The sequence below is a fragment of the Strongylocentrotus purpuratus genome, unplaced genomic scaffold (assembly GCF_000002235.5).
Source record: "Strongylocentrotus purpuratus isolate Spur 01 unplaced genomic scaffold, Spur_5.0 spur5_scaffold_1, whole genome shotgun sequence".
NCBI lineage: Eukaryota > Metazoa > Echinodermata > Echinoidea > Camarodonta > Strongylocentrotidae > Strongylocentrotus > Strongylocentrotus purpuratus.
The window spans coordinates 40,929,433-40,949,069 of record NW_022145594.1 but is presented as its reverse complement, the minus strand read 5'-3'; the positions used below and the strand labels follow the sequence as shown (position 1 = coordinate 40,949,069).

At 37.6% G+C, this 19,637-nt stretch overlaps 1 protein-coding gene across 1 annotated transcript; it reads right to left on the bottom strand.

The window, feature by feature from the left end:
* Positions 1-7,171: 7,171 nt before the first annotated feature.
* Positions 7,172-19,182, bottom strand: LOC115921125. Its single transcript, XM_030978238.1, has 11 exons — positions 18,995-19,182; positions 17,327-17,431; positions 15,969-16,073; positions 14,806-15,229; positions 13,532-13,669; positions 12,380-12,498; positions 11,307-11,511; positions 9,905-10,066; positions 8,969-9,092; positions 7,872-7,984; positions 7,172-7,416 (listed from the first exon to the last, which is right to left on the bottom strand). Exons 1-11 carry the CDS (start codon positions 19,045-19,047, stop codon positions 7,306-7,308), a joined length of 1,659 nt encoding a protein of 552 aa, XP_030834098.1. The 5' UTR covers positions 19,048-19,182; the 3' UTR covers positions 7,172-7,305.
* Between the last annotated feature and the right edge of the window lie 455 nt (positions 19,183-19,637).

Below are 19,637 nucleotides of genomic sequence, written 5' to 3'. Positions count from 1 at the left end.
AACTAATGCATATGCATGAGTCATCTCATAGGGCTTTCATCGAAAGGGTGCGGTGCGGTGCGGCGCGGTGTGGTGTGCTCAACGCACCCATTCATCTCATAGAGCCCAAGCACTCCGTTTATAGAACGTAGTCTATACTTGCAGGCACGTATGCATTTGTGTAATGGAAATAGAAGAGGAGGTTCATCAAATGTATATTATCCCTCCCCATTTACCTCCCCATTCTCCTCTCTCTTGCTCTCTTTCTCTACCTCTCTCTATCATCGCCACCATCTCTCTCTCTCTCTCTCTCTCTCTCTATTTTCTCTCTCTTTCTCTTCCTATCTTACTCTTAAAGGTATTACAAAGTTTTGGGAAATTTTGAAAATTGGGTGGATAGTGAATCTTTACAATTTTGATATATTTGGATGCCCCTGTGGATGTATTAATAAGCACTAAAAAAATTAGCCCCTAAAACACTTCTGTTTTCGAGAAAAATTGAATATAAACATTTACCGGTGCTCCCGGTAAATTTTGATAAATTTCAAATAGCGTCTATGGCCGTACAATGGTAGCTGCGACCATGAAAATCTCAGAATATGTAGTTGTGATATATAATTTCCAAACGGGAATAGCTAATCAGTCGATTTTAGTCAAGAAACATTGTTTCATAGCTAAATTAATATCTTGACCTTGAGAGGGAGCTATACAACATAAAGAGTTCATTATTTATAATTTCATAACTTTAGACTCGATTTCAACCGCGACAACGATCAATGAATATTGTAGGAAAGCATAGGCTTCCAATATGTTAATTTGAACTAAATTCATGACCCCATACCAAAACTTTGTAATACCTTTAAACTCCAAAGGCCTACAATATACATATACTCTGCTTTTCAAACATTTCTGGCTCTTATATTTCAAGAAATGGGGGAAAATACAAGTACTTGCACGAACAATTAGACACTGTTAAACTGTCAGTTATGATATTAATAATTATACAACATAATGGGCACTTCACATTTCAGTATACAACAATTGAAACAAAAATGATCTCTCTCAACTAACATGATATCATCTCTTCATATGCAAACATTGATAGTGTTGCTAGGTTGGACGAACACTATGACTTGCCCTACCTAATAACACGTGTATGCAACTCGCATTCTCACTATTGAAATGTAATTATTCGCAACAGAAGAATCAAATAATTCGTAAAGAGGCACTGAATGAGATGTGTGTATTCAATTTCATTACATTACGAAAATGGCCTATTCGATACGAGTGTTTCAACTATGTTTTCAAAAGACGATCATGACGTACCAGATCATATCCACTGTATCACGATGATTCCAACTACCGATCTTGTGAAGTGGTAAACTAAGTTGTCATCCAAATTTCCGCTTCACAAGATCGGTAGTCGGAATCATCGTGACAAAGTGAAAAAGCTACGGTTGCCAAATCGCCGTCAATTGTACCGCAAAATTCTATATCTAAATGATTTCTAATTCATCTGCAGAAATGGATGGTTAGTGTTATCATTGTTACGTTAGAACTAGAAATGGATTGGCAAAGCTTGAAACAGGTTTATTTCTACAAATTCAAATACATATATTAATCATTATTGAAAATGTTAAAATGAAAAAATGTAGAAACCGATCAATAAAATTGGAATAGCGCATAGCTTGCATACTAACTACTGATGCTTTACATAAGTTGATGCATATTCATGAGTTATCTCAGAGAGCCCCGGCGCTCTGTTTATAGAACGTAGTCTATATTTTGCAGGCACGTAAAAAGGAGAGTCGTATGCATTTGTGTAATGGTTATAGAAGAGGAGGTTCATCGAATGTATATGATTCTCCTCCTTTACCTCACTCTCTTCCTACCCCTGTCGCTCCCTCTCTCTCTTTCTCTACCTCTCCCTCTTGTATCTCACCCTCTCCTTTCCAATTACTCTCCCCCGGCCGCGAATTTTTTTTTCCCAAACAGGTTTACCTATGAGAGTAAAATCCTGCCTCCTGATTGGTTCAGAGGTATACGCATCATGAATATTCATGACTGAGCTGAAAGATAAAAGTTCATACTACTTTTTTTATGTGAAAGGTCATGCTAAATTCTTGCACATAGAGTGTTCATGTCAAATTTCGAATCTGAGAATAAATAGTGAGAGTTCAGGTTTTAATTAAAATTGGGATTTATTTTTTATTTTAATGCTTTGAAATTGTCAGTATATAGTGTCAGTAGGTTATGTTATTATGTATTCTGAATTAGTCTCAAAAGCAGTGACACATGCATGCAATATATATGGAGTCTCAAATTTAGTTGACAGAGGCAGTGAAATAAATGTGTGTGGGGATTGTATCTTAATAACAGAAAATGTAAAATCATATCCTGTGCATGTCATATCAAGTTTAAATTCATGAAAGTAGGTCAAAGGTTATGAACCTGCTGTTTTTATTTATTGTTGAAAGCTCAAATTAATGCAATGAAATGGATGTCCTTTAAATATTGTTTTGATTCTGATTTAAGTTAGATAATCTTGAGAAAAGAAGTTTGAAGATATAAAGATTGAAAAGGACTTAGTCAGATATTCATGTTTAAATAAGAGATGAATCAGTGTAATGTGCACTTGGTATGCATATTAATAATAAAAGCTTGTCTTTGACATGTGTAGAGCCTGTATATATTACTTTATGTCCTTTGTTTTCTTTGGCCAGGTTCATCTGTCACAAAGGAACCAGAACCACTGATATGTTTGTTTGTTTTGTTTTATTTCCACTTTTTCATATCAATACAAAGAAACATACAAATAAATATAATGAATAACATGTAAGTTTGACAAAATTTGTTTCTAGTTAAAATAAAAGTTTCATACAAAAGGAAAAAGCAGGAGACCACATGTCGTAAGCGTAAATGCTTGAACATGACCGTGGCCTCTGCCGAGTAAACAAAATAAAAGAACAACCCATGCAACTGCATTGTATTCAATGTTAAATAAGATATAAGTGAAGGGATTAAAAGTGAGCATGGCTGAATTAATTTTGAGTGAAAATAACAAAACAAATTTAGTGAAATATTTCGTGTTGAGAAGTGCATTTGTGCAAGGTGCAAAAATTAGCTTGGTGGAACAAAAAAGAGACTAATACCATGATATTAATTGTGTGTTGGTTTCAGTTACGGGTGATAATATTAAATGTTTGTCAAGATATCATGCTCAGAGCAACACAGTGGCTTTGACCCACATCCAACCATCTCATGTCGGACCATCCTGATAAGATAATTCATACCCCTTGTGTGTGTCTATTGTGTATTCTTGACAGCTAGTGTGTGCATTTGTTGCTTATGTGTTTGTAAATACATGAGGGTGGGTGGGTGTGTGTTTATAGAGAGAGAGAGAGCGAGAGAGAGAAAGAGAGAGAGAGAGAGAGAGAAAGATAGTGTTTGTATGTATAGCCTATGTGTGAAATTGGAATATTAGTGTGTGTACTGTAAGTGAACTCTTTGAGAAAAAAAATCCGCAGTGTAAAACTATATAAACCAAGCACCAGAATAACCAGAAATGTTCACAAACAAACAGACCCCCCCCCCCCTTCCCCCAATAAAAATCCCCTCGCACCACAGCTAGCTCACGTACATTTTGTACACCTAAATGGCCAGCAAAACTGAAGTCCACGCGCATGCGTAATACATATACATATACTAGGTACTGCAGCTCAGCCACAGTGCTGTGAACTCAGCTCGTGAATATTCATGACGCGTATACCTCTGAACCAATCAGGAGGCAGGATTTTACTCTCATAGGTAAACCTGTTTGGGAAAAAAAAATTCGCCCCCCGGCCCCCTCCCTCCACCCGGCGTCTCTCTTGCACTCTTTTATCTATAGTATACCGTCCTCTTGTTTTTTCGACTTTCTCTCCCTCTTTCTTCTCTCTCTCTCCCTCTCTTTCTCTCGTTCATCTCTCTCTCTCTCTCTCTCTCTCTATCCCTCTCTCTCTCTTTCCTTCTCCCCCTCTCCTACCCTATTTCATTTTTCTCTTCCTCTTATTATTCTTAAACTCCAAAGGCGTACAATTGCACATACCCTGCTTTTCAATAATTTCTGGTTCTTACTTTAGAATTCAAGACAAGAAGGAAAATACAAGTACTTCCACAACAATTGGACACTGTTAAACTGTCAGCTATGATATTCACATTTATATAAAACAATGGGCACTTCACATTTCAGTTTACAACATTTAAAAGCAAAAATGATCACTCTCAAATTTTAATTTTGTTTTGAAAAAACATGATAATTAAACCTTTCAAATAAATATACATATATAAAAGCACAACATTTTGGCAGTGCATATTGTTCAAATTAATCATGAAATCAGAGCTCCAAAGGGTATTGTTAATTCTCTGAGGTGATTGGAATAGTACAAGTACTATTTTCTGAGTGGTACACCCCCCCCCCCCCCCCCCTCCAACAAAAACAAAAACAAAAACAGGGCGGGTCTGTATACAAGAATATGATATGACTATAACACCATAGTGTTCCATGCTTTATATGAAGTTCAGTCTACTCCATCGAAACTAAATAAATACACTAACAGAAATGCAACACCATTCCATTCCATTACCAGTCCATCTACTCCGAATATTAGCAATGTTTGCACATATAAACTGCAGGAGTAGTTTTGTATATTTTTTTGATTTTTTTTTTTTAACAACATAAAAAATAACATGCTTTACTTTTATGTATCGTATATAATACTCAAATACCGGTACTGAATATGTGTGGAGCTGCTGTTGCACCCAGCTACATCTATTTCATCCAAACTTGCCATGCGTTTACACGTACAGCTGCGTAATTAATTGTCAAGTGTGCACACGTCATAACAGTATCTTATGTTTCATGCAACTGTGTCATTTTGATGTTCACACTCATCACCAATTTATCTAAAGTTAGTTCACATGTTTGCCCTTGTATATACCAGTGAACACTTTGTAAAGCACACGTTTCAAAATCATTATCCACCGATATATAGCATGTGAATAGAAGATTGACTTACGATAAGAAGCGCAATTAACTTTGGTCTTTGTATATAAATATGAGATCAAACGTACATGTACATGTACATGTTACATCATGCATAATTATACTTCAATGTTCACTATATCTAAACCTTCTCATTTCGTGACTGCATTGGAAAATATGCCTAAAAAAGACAGGCCAAGTTAGCGTATGCTGTATATGGACGGATGCAGTATAAAAATAATTGTGTAAAAAATGGAAGGCATTATACACAGACGGTATTACTGATGGCAAGACCTTCAAAATCTAAATTTGGAAAATGACAAACCTGAAAGACATTTTTCAAACTTTTGAAAATATCACCTACATGTACAGGCATGTGTTTGACTAGCCCTCTTTACGAATCATATATCATACCTGCAAACTTTTGACAGCAAAAATTTAGAATCTCTCAAGGCAAATTTAGGAATACAATCTATTTTGTATATTTTTTACACAGTAAATTACAGAAAAGGAGAGAAATCTAGGGTTCATAGCATTAGTTTGACAGCTAAAAAGAGGAATAATTCCTTTCAAAAAAAGGACCATGACATTGCCTTTGGGTCAACTGGTATTCTGTCCCCTCCACAAGGAGTGGACAGAGTTATTTGATGTATTAAACATGATAAACTCATGTCTAAATCTGAAATTTTCCCATGCATTTTCTCATAAGTAAAATGAATACTATGATTACGGAACAATAACTATTTAATAAGTTTCGACATGATTAACACTAAACATCTATCTGTCTCTCAGGAGACGATAATACATGATGGCAGTGTTAATAGGTGTTTAAATGTCATATCATTTCTTATATGTACATTTCATATATACTGTGTCTATTACAACACTATTTTCCTTTATTAATGTTCCTAAACGTACTATTATTTGACTGAGAATTATTTGTTGTTAAGTGTTACTCATTAAGTACAGAAAGGGTGTTCTAACAAGGACCTGTATTCCCGCGCGAAAAAATACAAGCAAATGAATTCTCAAGCACAAAATTCACTAGACTTGACAGCTGAAACTATAACAATATGTTTCTAAACAAATAGCATGTATTTATACGTAATCTGAAGACGCTTTTTTTCTTATGAGCTTTGATCCATTTGGAAAACATTTGAGTTATGTTAACACTTCCTAAGTCGAATTTTGCATTATCCTTACTAATTGTGTGGTCCAAACAGATCCGACTCATTATATATAACCTACTTCACATACTTTAAAGCCCCACTGTACTACTTGTAGCTACTTGCTCCCTCTATATAGAAAACAATGCCTAAGCGGTGCCTGTTGGTCCCCCATGATCCCCTTTTTCTTATGTTAGTTGAGAGCTGAGTTAATGAGATAGCCACCTGTCAGTGACCTTTCAGTGTGGTCTAATCCTCCTGGCCAAACTAGTACAGGCGGGCTTTAAATGTAAAACTTAGACTTATTTTCAATAAAATAAATTGGAAAATATAAAGAATTTGAATTTGATTACAATGTATTTGTTTGAATTTTGTATTAATAATATACAGCAATATCTGTTTGTGATTCGTCCTTCAAAACCTGATCATTATTCAATTTGATCAATTGCTTTTTATCAAGAAGCTTAATCACCATACACACAGGAGTGCCTTTTTGATCAAATTTTGTGCTCAAGTTCTGGTCATTCTTTAGAAAGAAAAAAATAAATGCATCTATTTTTGTTTTTAAAATTCACGCAGCCACAACCCATGTACTTTGCACTATTCAGGAAACATCTTGTTGCATTACATCTCCCTCACATATGCAAAATTTGAATTCATGCTTAGTAAAATATAGAAATGTGTCTAATGCACAGGGATTTTTTTGATAAAATCCAAACTTTTCTAGATTTCTCATTATCATAATCTACATTAAAAACAGATAGGTAAATAAATTTACTTTTATCAAAACATTTCTGAACCTGCACAAGAACGCCAAAGTACAAGAGCACTTTATTCAATAAATAAACTCTATAACAGACTAAGAAAACACCATAACCAAAATCCCCACTCAATCACCTTTAAAGGCCCACTGTACTACTTGTAGCTACTTGTTCCCTCTACATAGAAAACAATGCCCAATCAGTGACCATTGGTCCCCCATGATCCTCTTTTGCTTATGTTAATTGAGAGCTGATTTGATGAGATAACCACCTGTCAGTGACCTTGCAGGGTGGTCTAATCCCTCCTGTAAACTAGTACAGACGGGCTTTAAAAGAAAATCCCAGATATTTAATGGGGTATCCATCACTGCAGGATTTATGGGGACTCAAATTTCAACGTTCTGTCCGTCTCCACTTCATACTCATCCATTTCAGCCATGTCTTCATCTAGGTGCCCCGTCATTTCTTCCAAGACGACGTCTATCGCCTGAAGATGAAAGAGACGATAAAAAATAAAAGTAACATTTATAAAGGTGCACGTATTAAGCTGGTCAGCAATAGGGGTCCCCTTGCACCATCGTACTATAATTCAATAAACAAAACAGCAAAAAACAAAAAAAGTTAGGGCAAATTTTATTACTTTTTTTCATGTTCATTATTTTTTTAATGAAAACTGCAAAGGGACCCCTATTTCTGACAAGACTATATCCTTAGGACTTTACCTTTAACGTCATTAGAACATGTGGGTACCCTTAATGCATTAATAACCCATGTTTGGTTGCAATTAGAGTGCATCTCTAACCCAGGTTTGGTCATAAAAAGATTGACGGTTGCCAAGTTATTTGTCACAAGAGAGTCTTGCTGGTAAACTTTAACCTATGACCTCAATTGACCTTTGACATTAGCATGTAACCCTAAAAAGTGGCGGACAGTTTTACTTACCAAATTTGTCGTGATCTTTTCATGGAACCTCTTGAGAGGAAGACAATGTTCCGTGTAGTCTCTTCTCTTTGCAACCTCCAACTGCTGGCCAAGTACTTGATCCAAAAGAAGAGCTTAACAACAAAATAGATATATTAAATCAATAATAAAAAGAATAATAATAACAATAATAGTTATAATTGTAATATGTCTTATTTACCCAGGGTAGCCTCATTATTATTAATACTGTTATTCCGAAGAGCCCTGCAATCATGGTATTACCAAGGACTTAGCTACTATGAAAGGGTGCTGAAGCATTCATTGAATTTCCCATTTACCCATTTACCTCACCTGGGAGGAGTTTGGCAAATGTAGATTACCATCTTCTTCCCAAAAGACATAAGTGCCACGGCAGGACTTGAACCGTGAACCTTGCGATCCACAGTCCACAAGTGCCACGGCAGGCCTTGAACTGTGAACCTTGCGATCCACAGACTACAACGACAGTTGGAGATTATTTCTTCTAGAAAAGTTATACAGACAGATTCATAGAAAGGATATTTTATGGACCTAGTAGTGGATTAGTCCTGTGACAAGTCATCAAAAATTTATATCTGAAATTGCTTAAAATATTTGAACTATTAGGTAGCGCATTGAAAGAGAATCTGATCCCTGAAATTGTATCTGACTGAGTGTGTATTGTATTCAAAAGCTATGAGAGGGGAGGCGGGAGGTGCACTTATTACGTTAACTTCAATGGGGAGGGAGGGGTTAGTGGTATTTATATTGATATCTCAATCAGTTAGATGGATGTTTCGTCAGAGCCCTAAAGAAGGAAACAGACTTTGAAAATCATATGAACAGGAGAAAAAGATTGAACAAAAAGAGCCTGTTGAAATGAACTTTGGGAAAATCCATTACAGCATCTTCAAATTCACATATGGTAGGCAAAATGTTAACAAAAATAGTTACTTTTCCCTCAATATGTACAATAATGGCACTAGGAGGTATCTTTCACTTGTAAACAAACTTTAAGAAGCCTGTAATAATTAAAATTACCATTGCATATCAAAAGATCTAAAAATTCTTCATACTATAAAGATTCAACTTGTACTCACAATCCAAGTAAAGGTCCAAATACTCTTCATCGGTCCACACTTGCTGGTTGGGGAGGAGACGAGTTGCCAACATATTCTCAAAGATGGCTGCATCCAGCAAAAAGGTGTCAGCTAATGCCTTGATCTGGAAAAGGAATGGGACAAGTAAATATATATATCTTACCAACAATTGAAGTATTGGAATTGGGTTATTCATGCAGCATTTGCTTTTCTCCTTTATTCCTTTCTAATTACACCTGTCAAATTTTCTTTAGCCCTTCACATACTCTAGTCCCAGAAAAGCACAGCAACTGAACTCAAATTATATTTCCCCCTCTTCTTCTTCTCCTTCTTCTTGCTTGGACAGGTACAACTAAGATTTTCAATCTTTAATGCTGGTTTTCACTCTGTTCTCTATCTATTTTTGGTTCTACTCTGTATTTATATAATTTATATATAGTTAATGCTTTGTTTTGTAATATTTTGTTCGATTTGATATCACTGTATACATGTACTTGAATGATGTTCAAGTTCAATCTGTTTTATTGAGTGAAAGAAGTAAATTTGAAATTTTGAAACATGGATTACTGGAAAACAGTGATGTAGTTGAGGCCATAAGTTCAGAAAAACAAGGCAAATGTAAAATATTAATTTCTATTCTTTATGTACAGATTAGTAATCACAGGATAAGGCAAAGGCCACTAAATGATTTCAACTACAATACTGCTGCAAAAGGTTGGGGATTGAATTTTCACAACTTAATGCTTATTTACTAAATTGAATGATAATAATAATAATAATAGTGGGTTCTTGTTAGATGGAGAGTTAGAATATCAGCAATACACACGTTTGTGATTCTCATGAAACAGTGCAAGCGTTTTTCTTACATTATAAGTTTAGGACTGATTAGTCAATTTGTAAGAAGTTAATTTAGTTTGTTTTAAATGTCAATCTCACCTCACTTTGATCCTGTAGTCTCTGCACCGGGCTGACTGGGAGTTTAGGTCTGCCGGTTGCAAAGGAATCCTCCACAAAACTGCTGGCAAGGGAGACTATCTCATCTTGGATGATACCTTCCACAAGCGATTCAATGCTCTCATCATATACAGCCTCAAGAATCTAAATGGGGTGCAGTGAAAAAGTAAGTAGTAGAAACAAATAGGTGGGGTTCCATTCCATGCATTGTTATTGTATGTGTACATTTATATTATTAATTACCATAATTTCAGTGGGTAATCTGCCTAAACTGAAATATTTATTGATATAAACATGTAATTGTTCATAAAATGTACATTAAGAGTACCACACACATTACAATTCAACTTCTAATTAGAGAAAATGCCAAGTCAGCTACCAGCCAGACATGTGACTGGCATGATCAGGGGCGTACGCAGGATTTTTTCAAGGGGGGGGTTTTAAAATATTTTGCTCCCGAAAATGTGAAAATCGCGCCGGCCGAAAAGTCGCTCAGTGGGGGGGGGGGGGGGGGGGGGGGGGGGGGGGGGGGGGGGGGGGGGTAAGCGGACACTTTTTTTTTTTTTTTTGGTCTCAAAATTTCAAAATTTGACATTTTTTTACGTATGGGGGGGGGGTAAGGTCACCTTATTTAGGTTAGCCGTGGGTATAATTTTTTTTTTTTTTTTTAATTAAAAAAAAAAAAAAAGGGGGGGGGGGGTTTTAGGTTTTTTTAGGGGGTTTACATACATTAAAATACCAAAGGGGGGGGGTTTGAACCCCCAAAACACCCCCCTGCGTACGCCCCTGGGCATGATGTCCCTACAATTCGTCGCTAATCAGGCTTTCTCTCTGACTTAATAACTCACAACACCCAGCAATTTTGATACAGTTTGATACAGTGCAAATAACAATTTAGCTGTTCTTCCTAAGTACTCTTATTATCACAGCAGTTGCCTTTTACACCTAGGTGGAGAATGTGCAAATGTGGATTAATGTCTTGCCAAAGAGCTTGGTAATGGGCTGGGATTTGAACCTTCATCTCTTGAATTGAGAGTCAAGTGAATGAACCACTATGCCACGACACCTACACCTACACCTCCAATTCATACATAGAAATATGCTTACTACGTGCTTACTACGTGCTTACTACGTGCTTACTACAAGCTTACTATATGCTTACTACGTGCTTACAACATGCTTACTACATACTTTACTACGTGATTACTACGTGCTTACTACATGCTTACTACGTGCTTACTACATGCTTACTATGTGCTTACTACATGCTTACTACGTGCTTACTATATGCTTACTACATACTTTACTACATGTTTACTACATGCTTACTACGTGCTTACTATATGCTTACTAGTTGCTTACTACAAGCTTACTACATGCTTACTATGTCTGGCAGGAGGCTTGCAATGACCTCATCACACATAACGTTGAAGTCCACCACTACATCTTTCTGGACGAAGTATTCTGTGACGAGCTCCGAGATGGCTTCAGGTACGACGGACGCTACCTCATCGTCGATCACCTCCCTCAGGAGGTCTCTAGCGATGGGTTTGTAGATGGAGGGTGTCTCTAAAACCATGCTCCAGAATCTAATGCGTAGGAGGAAAAGTAGAACATTGAAGGTCAATTTCGGGCTCTCTGGCATAAAGGGTTGCATTAAGACTTTAAACACAGCTCACAAATTGTTAAACACAGTTCGACTTTCAACCAATAAAGATGACATAATAATTAGGACTTGCATTTGACTTTTCATAGGTGCAATGTAACGGGCAATTTGTTATGCAGAGAACTTGGATCTGTTCACTAAAGACAGCTTTTAGTAACCCTACCATCTTCTGTCTCTATCTCTCTCTCTGCTTTCCATCTTGAGTTCACACTTTCACACCAGCCTATCCGTCTCCCCCAGAGTTGGCAATAAGATTCTCCAGGAATTTCTTTTTGCAATGAAGGCTTTGTGACGCAAACACAGTATATCATACTCTCAAATTTTCAAGGTAGCTTTGTGATCTGGGAAGAAGTACTGCTTTTTTTTCTTCTTCTTTTTTTTTAGGGGCGTGGGGGGGGGGGGGGTATTCATGTTTTAATTCCAAGTTAAGCATAACATGGTATGAACATAAATTATGGTGGATGAGAATTAACAACTACAGTAAATGAAACAGGAACTAATTGTTTGTGGCTCAGTGATGCCATTGGCAAAAGGGCTATTGACAGTAGAAAGGACCCATCTGGTACCCAATGTCCATTACGACAAGTCACCCCAAGAGTTGAAATGACAAAAAATTCAAACGCTAAAACCCAAACAAACTTTATACTAAAAATGTGGGCAATATTTGGCTAAAATATGTATTTTATTTAAATGCTTTTTATTCCTCCATGCGCATATTTTCTCAAACAGAAGCACATTTGTGACGAAGAAATATTACCAAAGAAATTTCCTGACATGCTCAACTCACTCACCCCTTGATAGATGCTCTGAGTTCAACGAAGGCCAAATCTCGAAGGTTCTCATGAACAACTTCTTCAAGAATCTCTCTTCCCATGTCCAGGACAGGCCAGGAAAGCTGACGTTCAAGATCCTGAGGAGCGACAAAAATAATGTTATTATTGTTCTCATCATTGTTATAATAATAATAATTATACTGGGTTCTTGTATAGTGATTGTATCTGTCATACTTGAAACTCAAGGCGCTCCCGATTATTACCTTGGCTTTAGCACGGCTGCCATTACGATGCTCTAGCATTTCAAGGAATTAATTCCTGCCAAGGTACCCATTTACATCACCTGGATTGGGTGTGGCAAATGTAGATCAATGTCTTGACATTTTTATTGTTTCTATCGATTGATTTCCTAGTATGGGATGGACGACCTTTTTTTCTAGAAAATCTTCAAGAATCTCTCTTCCAATGTCTAGGACAGGCCAGGAAAGTTGATGTTCAAGATCCTGCGAAGCGACAGGAATGACTTTATTATTGTCATTGTTTTTTATTGTTATTATTGTTTCTACCAATCGATTTCCTTTTATGAGATGGACGACTTCTTTAAAAAATCCTTCTCCTTGATTTTCCTATTACAGGCATGAAATTTGTTGTTTTAGATCTTAGAAAGTGACGGAAATAATTTTTTGTTTTTATTATTCTCATCATCATAATTGTTTCAATCAATTTATTTCCACACTTTGGATTGACGACTTCTTCGTAAATTTCTCTTGAAACAAACATGGTGTATTTTCTCACCCATCCCATCCCTAACCCCTCCCTGCCACAGAAGGGGTTAAAGGTAAAGGCCAGTTTTGGAAAAGCCCCCTCTCAAAAAATTAAATGAAACCGCCTACTAATTGATATATTTGGTAAATTATTATATCGCATATCGCGTACGGTAGTACCATACATCTTTCTGTGTACAGTGCTTGTAACTTTACCAAGACTGGGCTGAATTTCTTATAATTTTGATGATTCCAGAACCTTGCAGTACACACCAATATTTATATGGTAGATGATCAACCTTTTCTGATCGATTTCACAATATTTTTTTCACAATGCAATCGCATGACCAGATCTGGTCTATACCTTTAAAATGTGAGAGAGAGAAAAAAAGGGAAAAAAAATCACCCTTTCTTCCCTGAGGCTGGACATGACATCGAGAGCAACTTCAAGGACCATGTCATCTTGGAGACAGCTTGTTAGGAAATACTCCAAGAATGTCCGGGCAAACAGCTCATCATGCATGCGTACTACAGCACTGGATTCCTAAATATTGTATGAGACATGACATTGAATTGAAGTTACAATGGTACACATTAAAGACACTCGGTAGTTAGCTCTCATGGGGAATCCAACACTGTTCGGGTGTTTACCCAATAACAGATGTTGTCAATCACCAGGGCTAGCCTGACCATTCGACCTTATGTAATGCTTTGCTTTTCCCTCACCCGATCCGAAGCGGGATCCGAAGCTCTACTCTCTCCGAGAGATAAGGGGGTAATTCTTGACTGGCCAATGGGTTTGTACTCCCATTAATGTTTTTTCCACCAAGTCTGGTGTCAGCGAATTATGGCCTTCTGCACATGGAAACTGACGAGTGACTCACTTCAATGTAGGATCCCCGCTAATTGGCAAAATTCAATAAGGGGTAGAATGATATTGTTAATTACTCTCAAAAAGGGAGAGGACCATTGTTCATCATTTAATTGATTAGGTTCGTGGGATCAGAGATGGCGAAAGGCTGATCAAGCCCCAAGTTTTCTTGGGCAGGAATGGAAAGACCAGTACAGTGCCAGGGGCAGGGCTTGACACTAACAAACGCCCGGGACCCATGGATGCCCAAGATCTACAATTTTAACGTACGACTCATGTAAGGAGACACTAAAAAGTTCAGTCTGAACCCCCTTCCAAAAAAGGGCTTTGGGTTGGGTTTTTGTTGCTTGCCTCTCTAAGTTATGCAGCTCCCCCCTTCATCTCAAATGGAATAGCCCAATCAGCACAGAAGCATTTTCCTCTATTGCTCCTCGCCTGTGGAATTCCCTCCCATTATCTATTCGCGAAATTCACAACCTTGACCACTTCAAAGCTTCACTAAAAACTCACATCTTCCTTCAGACATTTAAATGCTAACTTTATTGGAGGAGCTCGCACCTTTGAATGTTTTTTAAACAGATAGATGGCGCCATACAAATGCTGTGAATCATCATCAAGCCAGCATACAGAGAGGTGCCAGCTTGCATGCCTGCTTGGCGGCCTTCATTCTGCCATCCCCAAATGCTAATTTTTCTTTTCCACTACCCTAATGAATCTTATATGTAGACTTATTTGAAAATGGCCCCCTCACCCACAGGCATTTCATCTAAAACTATCCCTTATTAAGGTGAGAGTAAGACATTCCTTACCTGTCTTTGTGTTGGAACCCTTGGCAGTTCTATTGGGCCAAGGACATCATCATACTCCACCAGTCTAGGTCCCTCACCCCTGCTCCAGCTATCAGGATACCGGTCCCTCCTCCTTGCATCCACCGTCTCGAGATGATTAGCATAGATGAGCTCTTCTGCATCATCTTCAAAACCTCTACTACCCTGCCTCACATAGTACTTCTTCCCTCTCCTCCCGTCCCTCATTTCTCTCCTCTCTGTCCCCGCCCGCCTGCCAGTGTACTGGTCCCAGGCTGGCACCTCTCTGTATGATGGCTCTGGTGCTGAGTGGGCTGTTCCATTTGAGATGTAGGGGGGAGCTGCATAACTTTGAGGGGCAAGGGGTGGCTCTGGAGTTGTTTCTGAGTTGTGACTTTTTAAACTGAGTCTATCGTCCGACTGCGGTCTGCAAAAAGAGAAAGCATTCATCAGCACTGAAAATTCAATCAACAAACAACAATGAATACCAATGCAACCTGCAGTAACTCTAAATTATCTTATAACATAAATGCTAATGCCAGAACTAATAAAACAGTTTGTCTGGAGGTAAACTGGAGGTAAACTGGCTCTCCTTGTACAATGCTCTGGTAACCGATAGTTCCTACAGTAAGCTCTTTCCTTGCTATATCTAACAGGCCCTAATATCTCAACTGGATCTCTTAACAGCTTCACTGTCTGAAGATGCACCAAATGTCTACTGTTTCAAGGCACTGTTTATTCCATTTGACAACCAAAGCTGGTAAAGACTTAATGTGATAGCGCATTGAACTAACAGGCTACCACATCAATTTACCCTACCGCCAGTACAATGTTCAACTGTAGATGGCAACCTTCCTGCAGGTCAGCACATGAGCAGATACGATACTGGAGAAGACGATAAGACAAGGTTTCTTCCGGCTTCCATTGAAAATGTAAAGCAGTGTCAACTAATCGTCATTTTGCTAAACTATCGTTCAGGCTTCATGAGCTCCCCTGAGATCTAGGCTGGCACCATCATAATTTGTAACTTATCAAACTTCCAGTTCTCAGCCTACTGTATTTGTATGGGAACCGGAAGTGCCTTAGCTAAATAAACCCATGGCCGGGGTGCTGCCCTCAATGGCCAATACTGTAGTTGTGGAAGCAAAAATTGCCTTCTAGCATACCTGTGGGATGGGAGACCTTGGACAGGAGGAACCCTGGAGTAATGGCTCCCCCTGAGTTCAGGCGATGTGAGACGGAGGCTCTCTGGCTGGGAGGGGCTGTCAATCCTATGAAGCAATACATTTATCAAATTTACAAAATGAAGCGAGACAGATATATAATTGGCACAAGATCATAGAAAAAGTGCCAAATAGGAAGGTGGTAAAATTCTTTAATCTCATTTAGGATACACTTTAAAAGGTTTTTATATAAATACTTATGAAATATCCAAGTAAAATGTATACACTGTACATGTAAGATCTATACACCCAATATACATGTAGTAGCCTCCTCCTCCTCCTTTTTCTTTTTTTCCTTATTCTTATCCTTCTTTTTCATTCTCCACCTACTCCTTTCCTTCTTCTTCACCTCATTTTCTGTTTCTGCTTCTTGTTTCCTCTTCTTCTTCTTCTTCAATCTATTTTGTTCATTTTGTTTATAAAAATTATCATTATTATTATTATTATCAACATCATCATCATCATCATCATCATCATCATCATTATTAATACTATCATAATTATTAATATTAAAGGGATAGTTGAGTTTTGTTTTCAGACCGCAAATGCCTTCAAAGTGCATGGTTATTGCTCTTATTCTTATCTATGGCATTTCTAGTGCCCTTTTAGAACCTAAAATTGCTATGAAGGTAATTTTAGACCTCATAGGCCCGAATTCACAAAGCAAGGTTTGAGCTCAGACCAAGGTTTGACCTCAAACCTCCTTTTGTTTCGCCAAACCTCCTTTTGTTATTTACAAACCTGGTTTGTAAATAACAAAAGGAGGTTTGGCGAAACAGAAGGAGGTTTGAGCTCAAACCTTGCTTTGTGAATTTGGGCCAAAATGTGTGAAATTTAGCCAATAAAAGCATACCAATTCAGCTCCACTTTCAAAAAAACATGGTGACTGTTAATTAATTATTAAATTAAAAATAACAATACATGGGCCGGCTGGTTGTGCGTAATATAAGCAATACGAAGAAAATGCTTACAAAAAAGCAAACATCGACATGGGCTAAAATACGGCGTTATTTCATTTTTGTTAACATTTTTTTTTCAAATTTTTCAAAATGTCTAATATTTGTGGTGGTACATCTCTGAACCGATTTTGATCAAACAAAGATGATTTTGTCATTTAAATATTATGTTCTTTCAAATTTGACACTCAATTTTTCATTAACTCACAAATTATTTTGTGTAGCGCCCTCTGCAACAGAACTCAACTATCCCTTTAACATCATTATTACTATCATCATCACCACATCATCACATCTTGATCATCATCACCATCATTGATCATCATCATCTTCCATGTTCAATACCTTGGTAAAGGGTTTGGAGGAACAGACCTCCGCCTGCTTGGCGCTGTACCATCGTCTAACCCAGCCCCAAGAGGAAGCTCTTTTCTTTCACAGCTTTTTCGCAATCTAAACAATGAAACAAAAACAACTCATGATTTCTTTATTTCAATTCCAGCAATATAATCACGGATCTGGGTTAACTTACTATGCATTAGCAACTCAGATGCGGCGGAGAAGTCATTGCCAAATTATCTTAGAGCCTAATCAATCATAACAAGGTGAAGTTTAGCATTGTTTTTCAGAATACCCACATAAAAGATAGGATTAGGAGTGTGTAAATTAGACCTAGGCTAGAGGTCTAGTTCCCAAAAAGGAAATGTTGGAAAATTCTAATCCAGTCTACTGTATACTTACTATTCAACTTTTTTCAAGATTTAATATTCAATTGTCTCTCGTATACTTTTTTTAGTTTTCATTTTTAAGGGGACAATGCAATGAGCCCAGGAAAAAAATGCTACTTTTTAAGCTTGCTTGCATGAAAATAACACTCTTTAATTTGTTTCACACCTAACTCTATGCACATTTTTGGGGGCTCTTTTGGCATTTCAGAGGCGAATTCGCCCGAGCCCCTGTGTATTTTCCCCCTGTCATTTAGGTATAAAATAAAAGGAATGTATATGAAATAAAAGGAAAAATAAAAGAAATAAAAGAAAATATGTGGGTCTCTTAAATTGTCTGTCATTGTTTTGCATCAAACAATCAATCTTATTCTATTAGACTCTCCTCCACATTTGTCAATGTCTTTAAAACATTCTTATTATAGTTCATGAATTTATTCTTGTTGATGATGAACTTGTTTGTTACTTTCCATGAATGTAGATCTATTGTTTTCATGTCAGTGGAAAAAAAAAATCTTGAACCTTGAAAGTACTAAACTATGGCACTATTATTATTATCATTAAAAAAAAACTAAAGACGTAAAGTGAACTTGCCAATGAACTGATTAAAGGAATACACCTCTACTGTTCTAGATATTGGTCTATTTTAATAAATTGTTGGACTAATAATGTCCCTCCCTCCGCGACCATCACCTATGGACCACTGTTGAGTGACGCTCCACCACAGCTGATCAACGTGATTCACCATGACTAGGATCAATTGGATATGTGTGTTATGAGTGTATTGACTATTCATGTATACAAATGATGCCTAGACTAGAGTCTATTAAAAGTCACATAGAAGTCAGGTCTCATGGGGAATTCGACCCCGTTTGGGTGTTTACCCAATAACAGGTGTTGTCAATCACCAGCCTCGAGTTTTATGACCATCAGACCTTATGAAAGGCTTTGCTTTTCATTCGCCCGAAGAATCTCTGAGCATGCTCCGAGAGTCTAGGGGGTAATTCTTGACTGGCCAACGGGTTCGCTGTGCGCATATTTGTACTCCTATTAGCCTATGGTATTTCCACCAAGACTAGTGTCAGCGAATTACGGCCTTCTGCACATGGAAACTGACTACCCATTCCCTTTAACACGCGTAGTGCAGTGCTAGAGGTCAATACGCATTAGCATTGACTCTCTATGCTTTGTTGGAGTGGTACATCGCGTTTACAAGCAGCTAGCAGAGCCTGAATGAGCAGCACGCATATTTTTCAATACGTGGGGCAACAGAGAGCAAACAGACACTCACCTTTCTTGAAGTTGTGACCAAGTCTGCTCTTTGGGGGACGATAATCTAGACATCGGTAGCCCGTCATGAATCGTGATATTTATCTTAAAACAACACTAATACCTCAGGGGGAAACAGTTTTCGTGAGCTCTCAGTCAGTCAAGTGTTGTCATGGTAAACAAACCTAAGAAAAATGTCAGGAGCTGGTCGACGTTCTTTTTTTTATCACAAGCGGGCGCTCAGCAGCTAGCTGCACTGCACTGCATGTATACTGCGGCACTGGTGTTGATCTGACTAGATTGAAAAAGCGACATCGACATTATAGGCTTCTAAAGTTCTAATAAAATAGTGAGATTTGTTTAAAGTTTTTTTTTTAAATAGGGTCTAGACTAGATATAATTTCACTCTATGTACAGTAACATAGTAGAGTGCGAAACGGATTGGGGAGATGGGGGGTAGGGGGGGGGGGGGGGCGGGGGGACTAAGTCACCTCGCCTATTATGTGGACGATATACGACAGAGACCAGGTTACAACATGAGAATGAAAAATTTAACAGGGTCAGTTTGATCCTAAACGAAGATAAAATACAGACTTTAAAAGAAGAGAAAGAAAAAAGGATGATTTCCGAGCGAAGATTAAATCTATAGCCACTTCAATTGAATT

What these genes read in the sequence shown, in the direction of transcription:
- LOC115921125 (XM_030978238.1), bottom strand. Translation starts at nt 19,047, where the DNA reads ATGTCTAGATTATCGTCCCCCAAAGAGCAGACTTGGTCACAACTTCAA. An exon ending in GGGTTCCAACACAAAGACAG is followed by an intron (nt 13,670 to 14,805) that starts GTAAGGAATGTC and finishes TACAATATTTAG; the next exon opens with GAATCCAGTGCTGTAGTACG. An exon ending in CTCAGAGCATCTATCAAGGG is followed by an intron (nt 11,512 to 12,379) that starts GTGAGTGAGTTG and finishes CCTACGCATTAG; the next exon opens with ATTCTGGAGCATGGTTTTAG.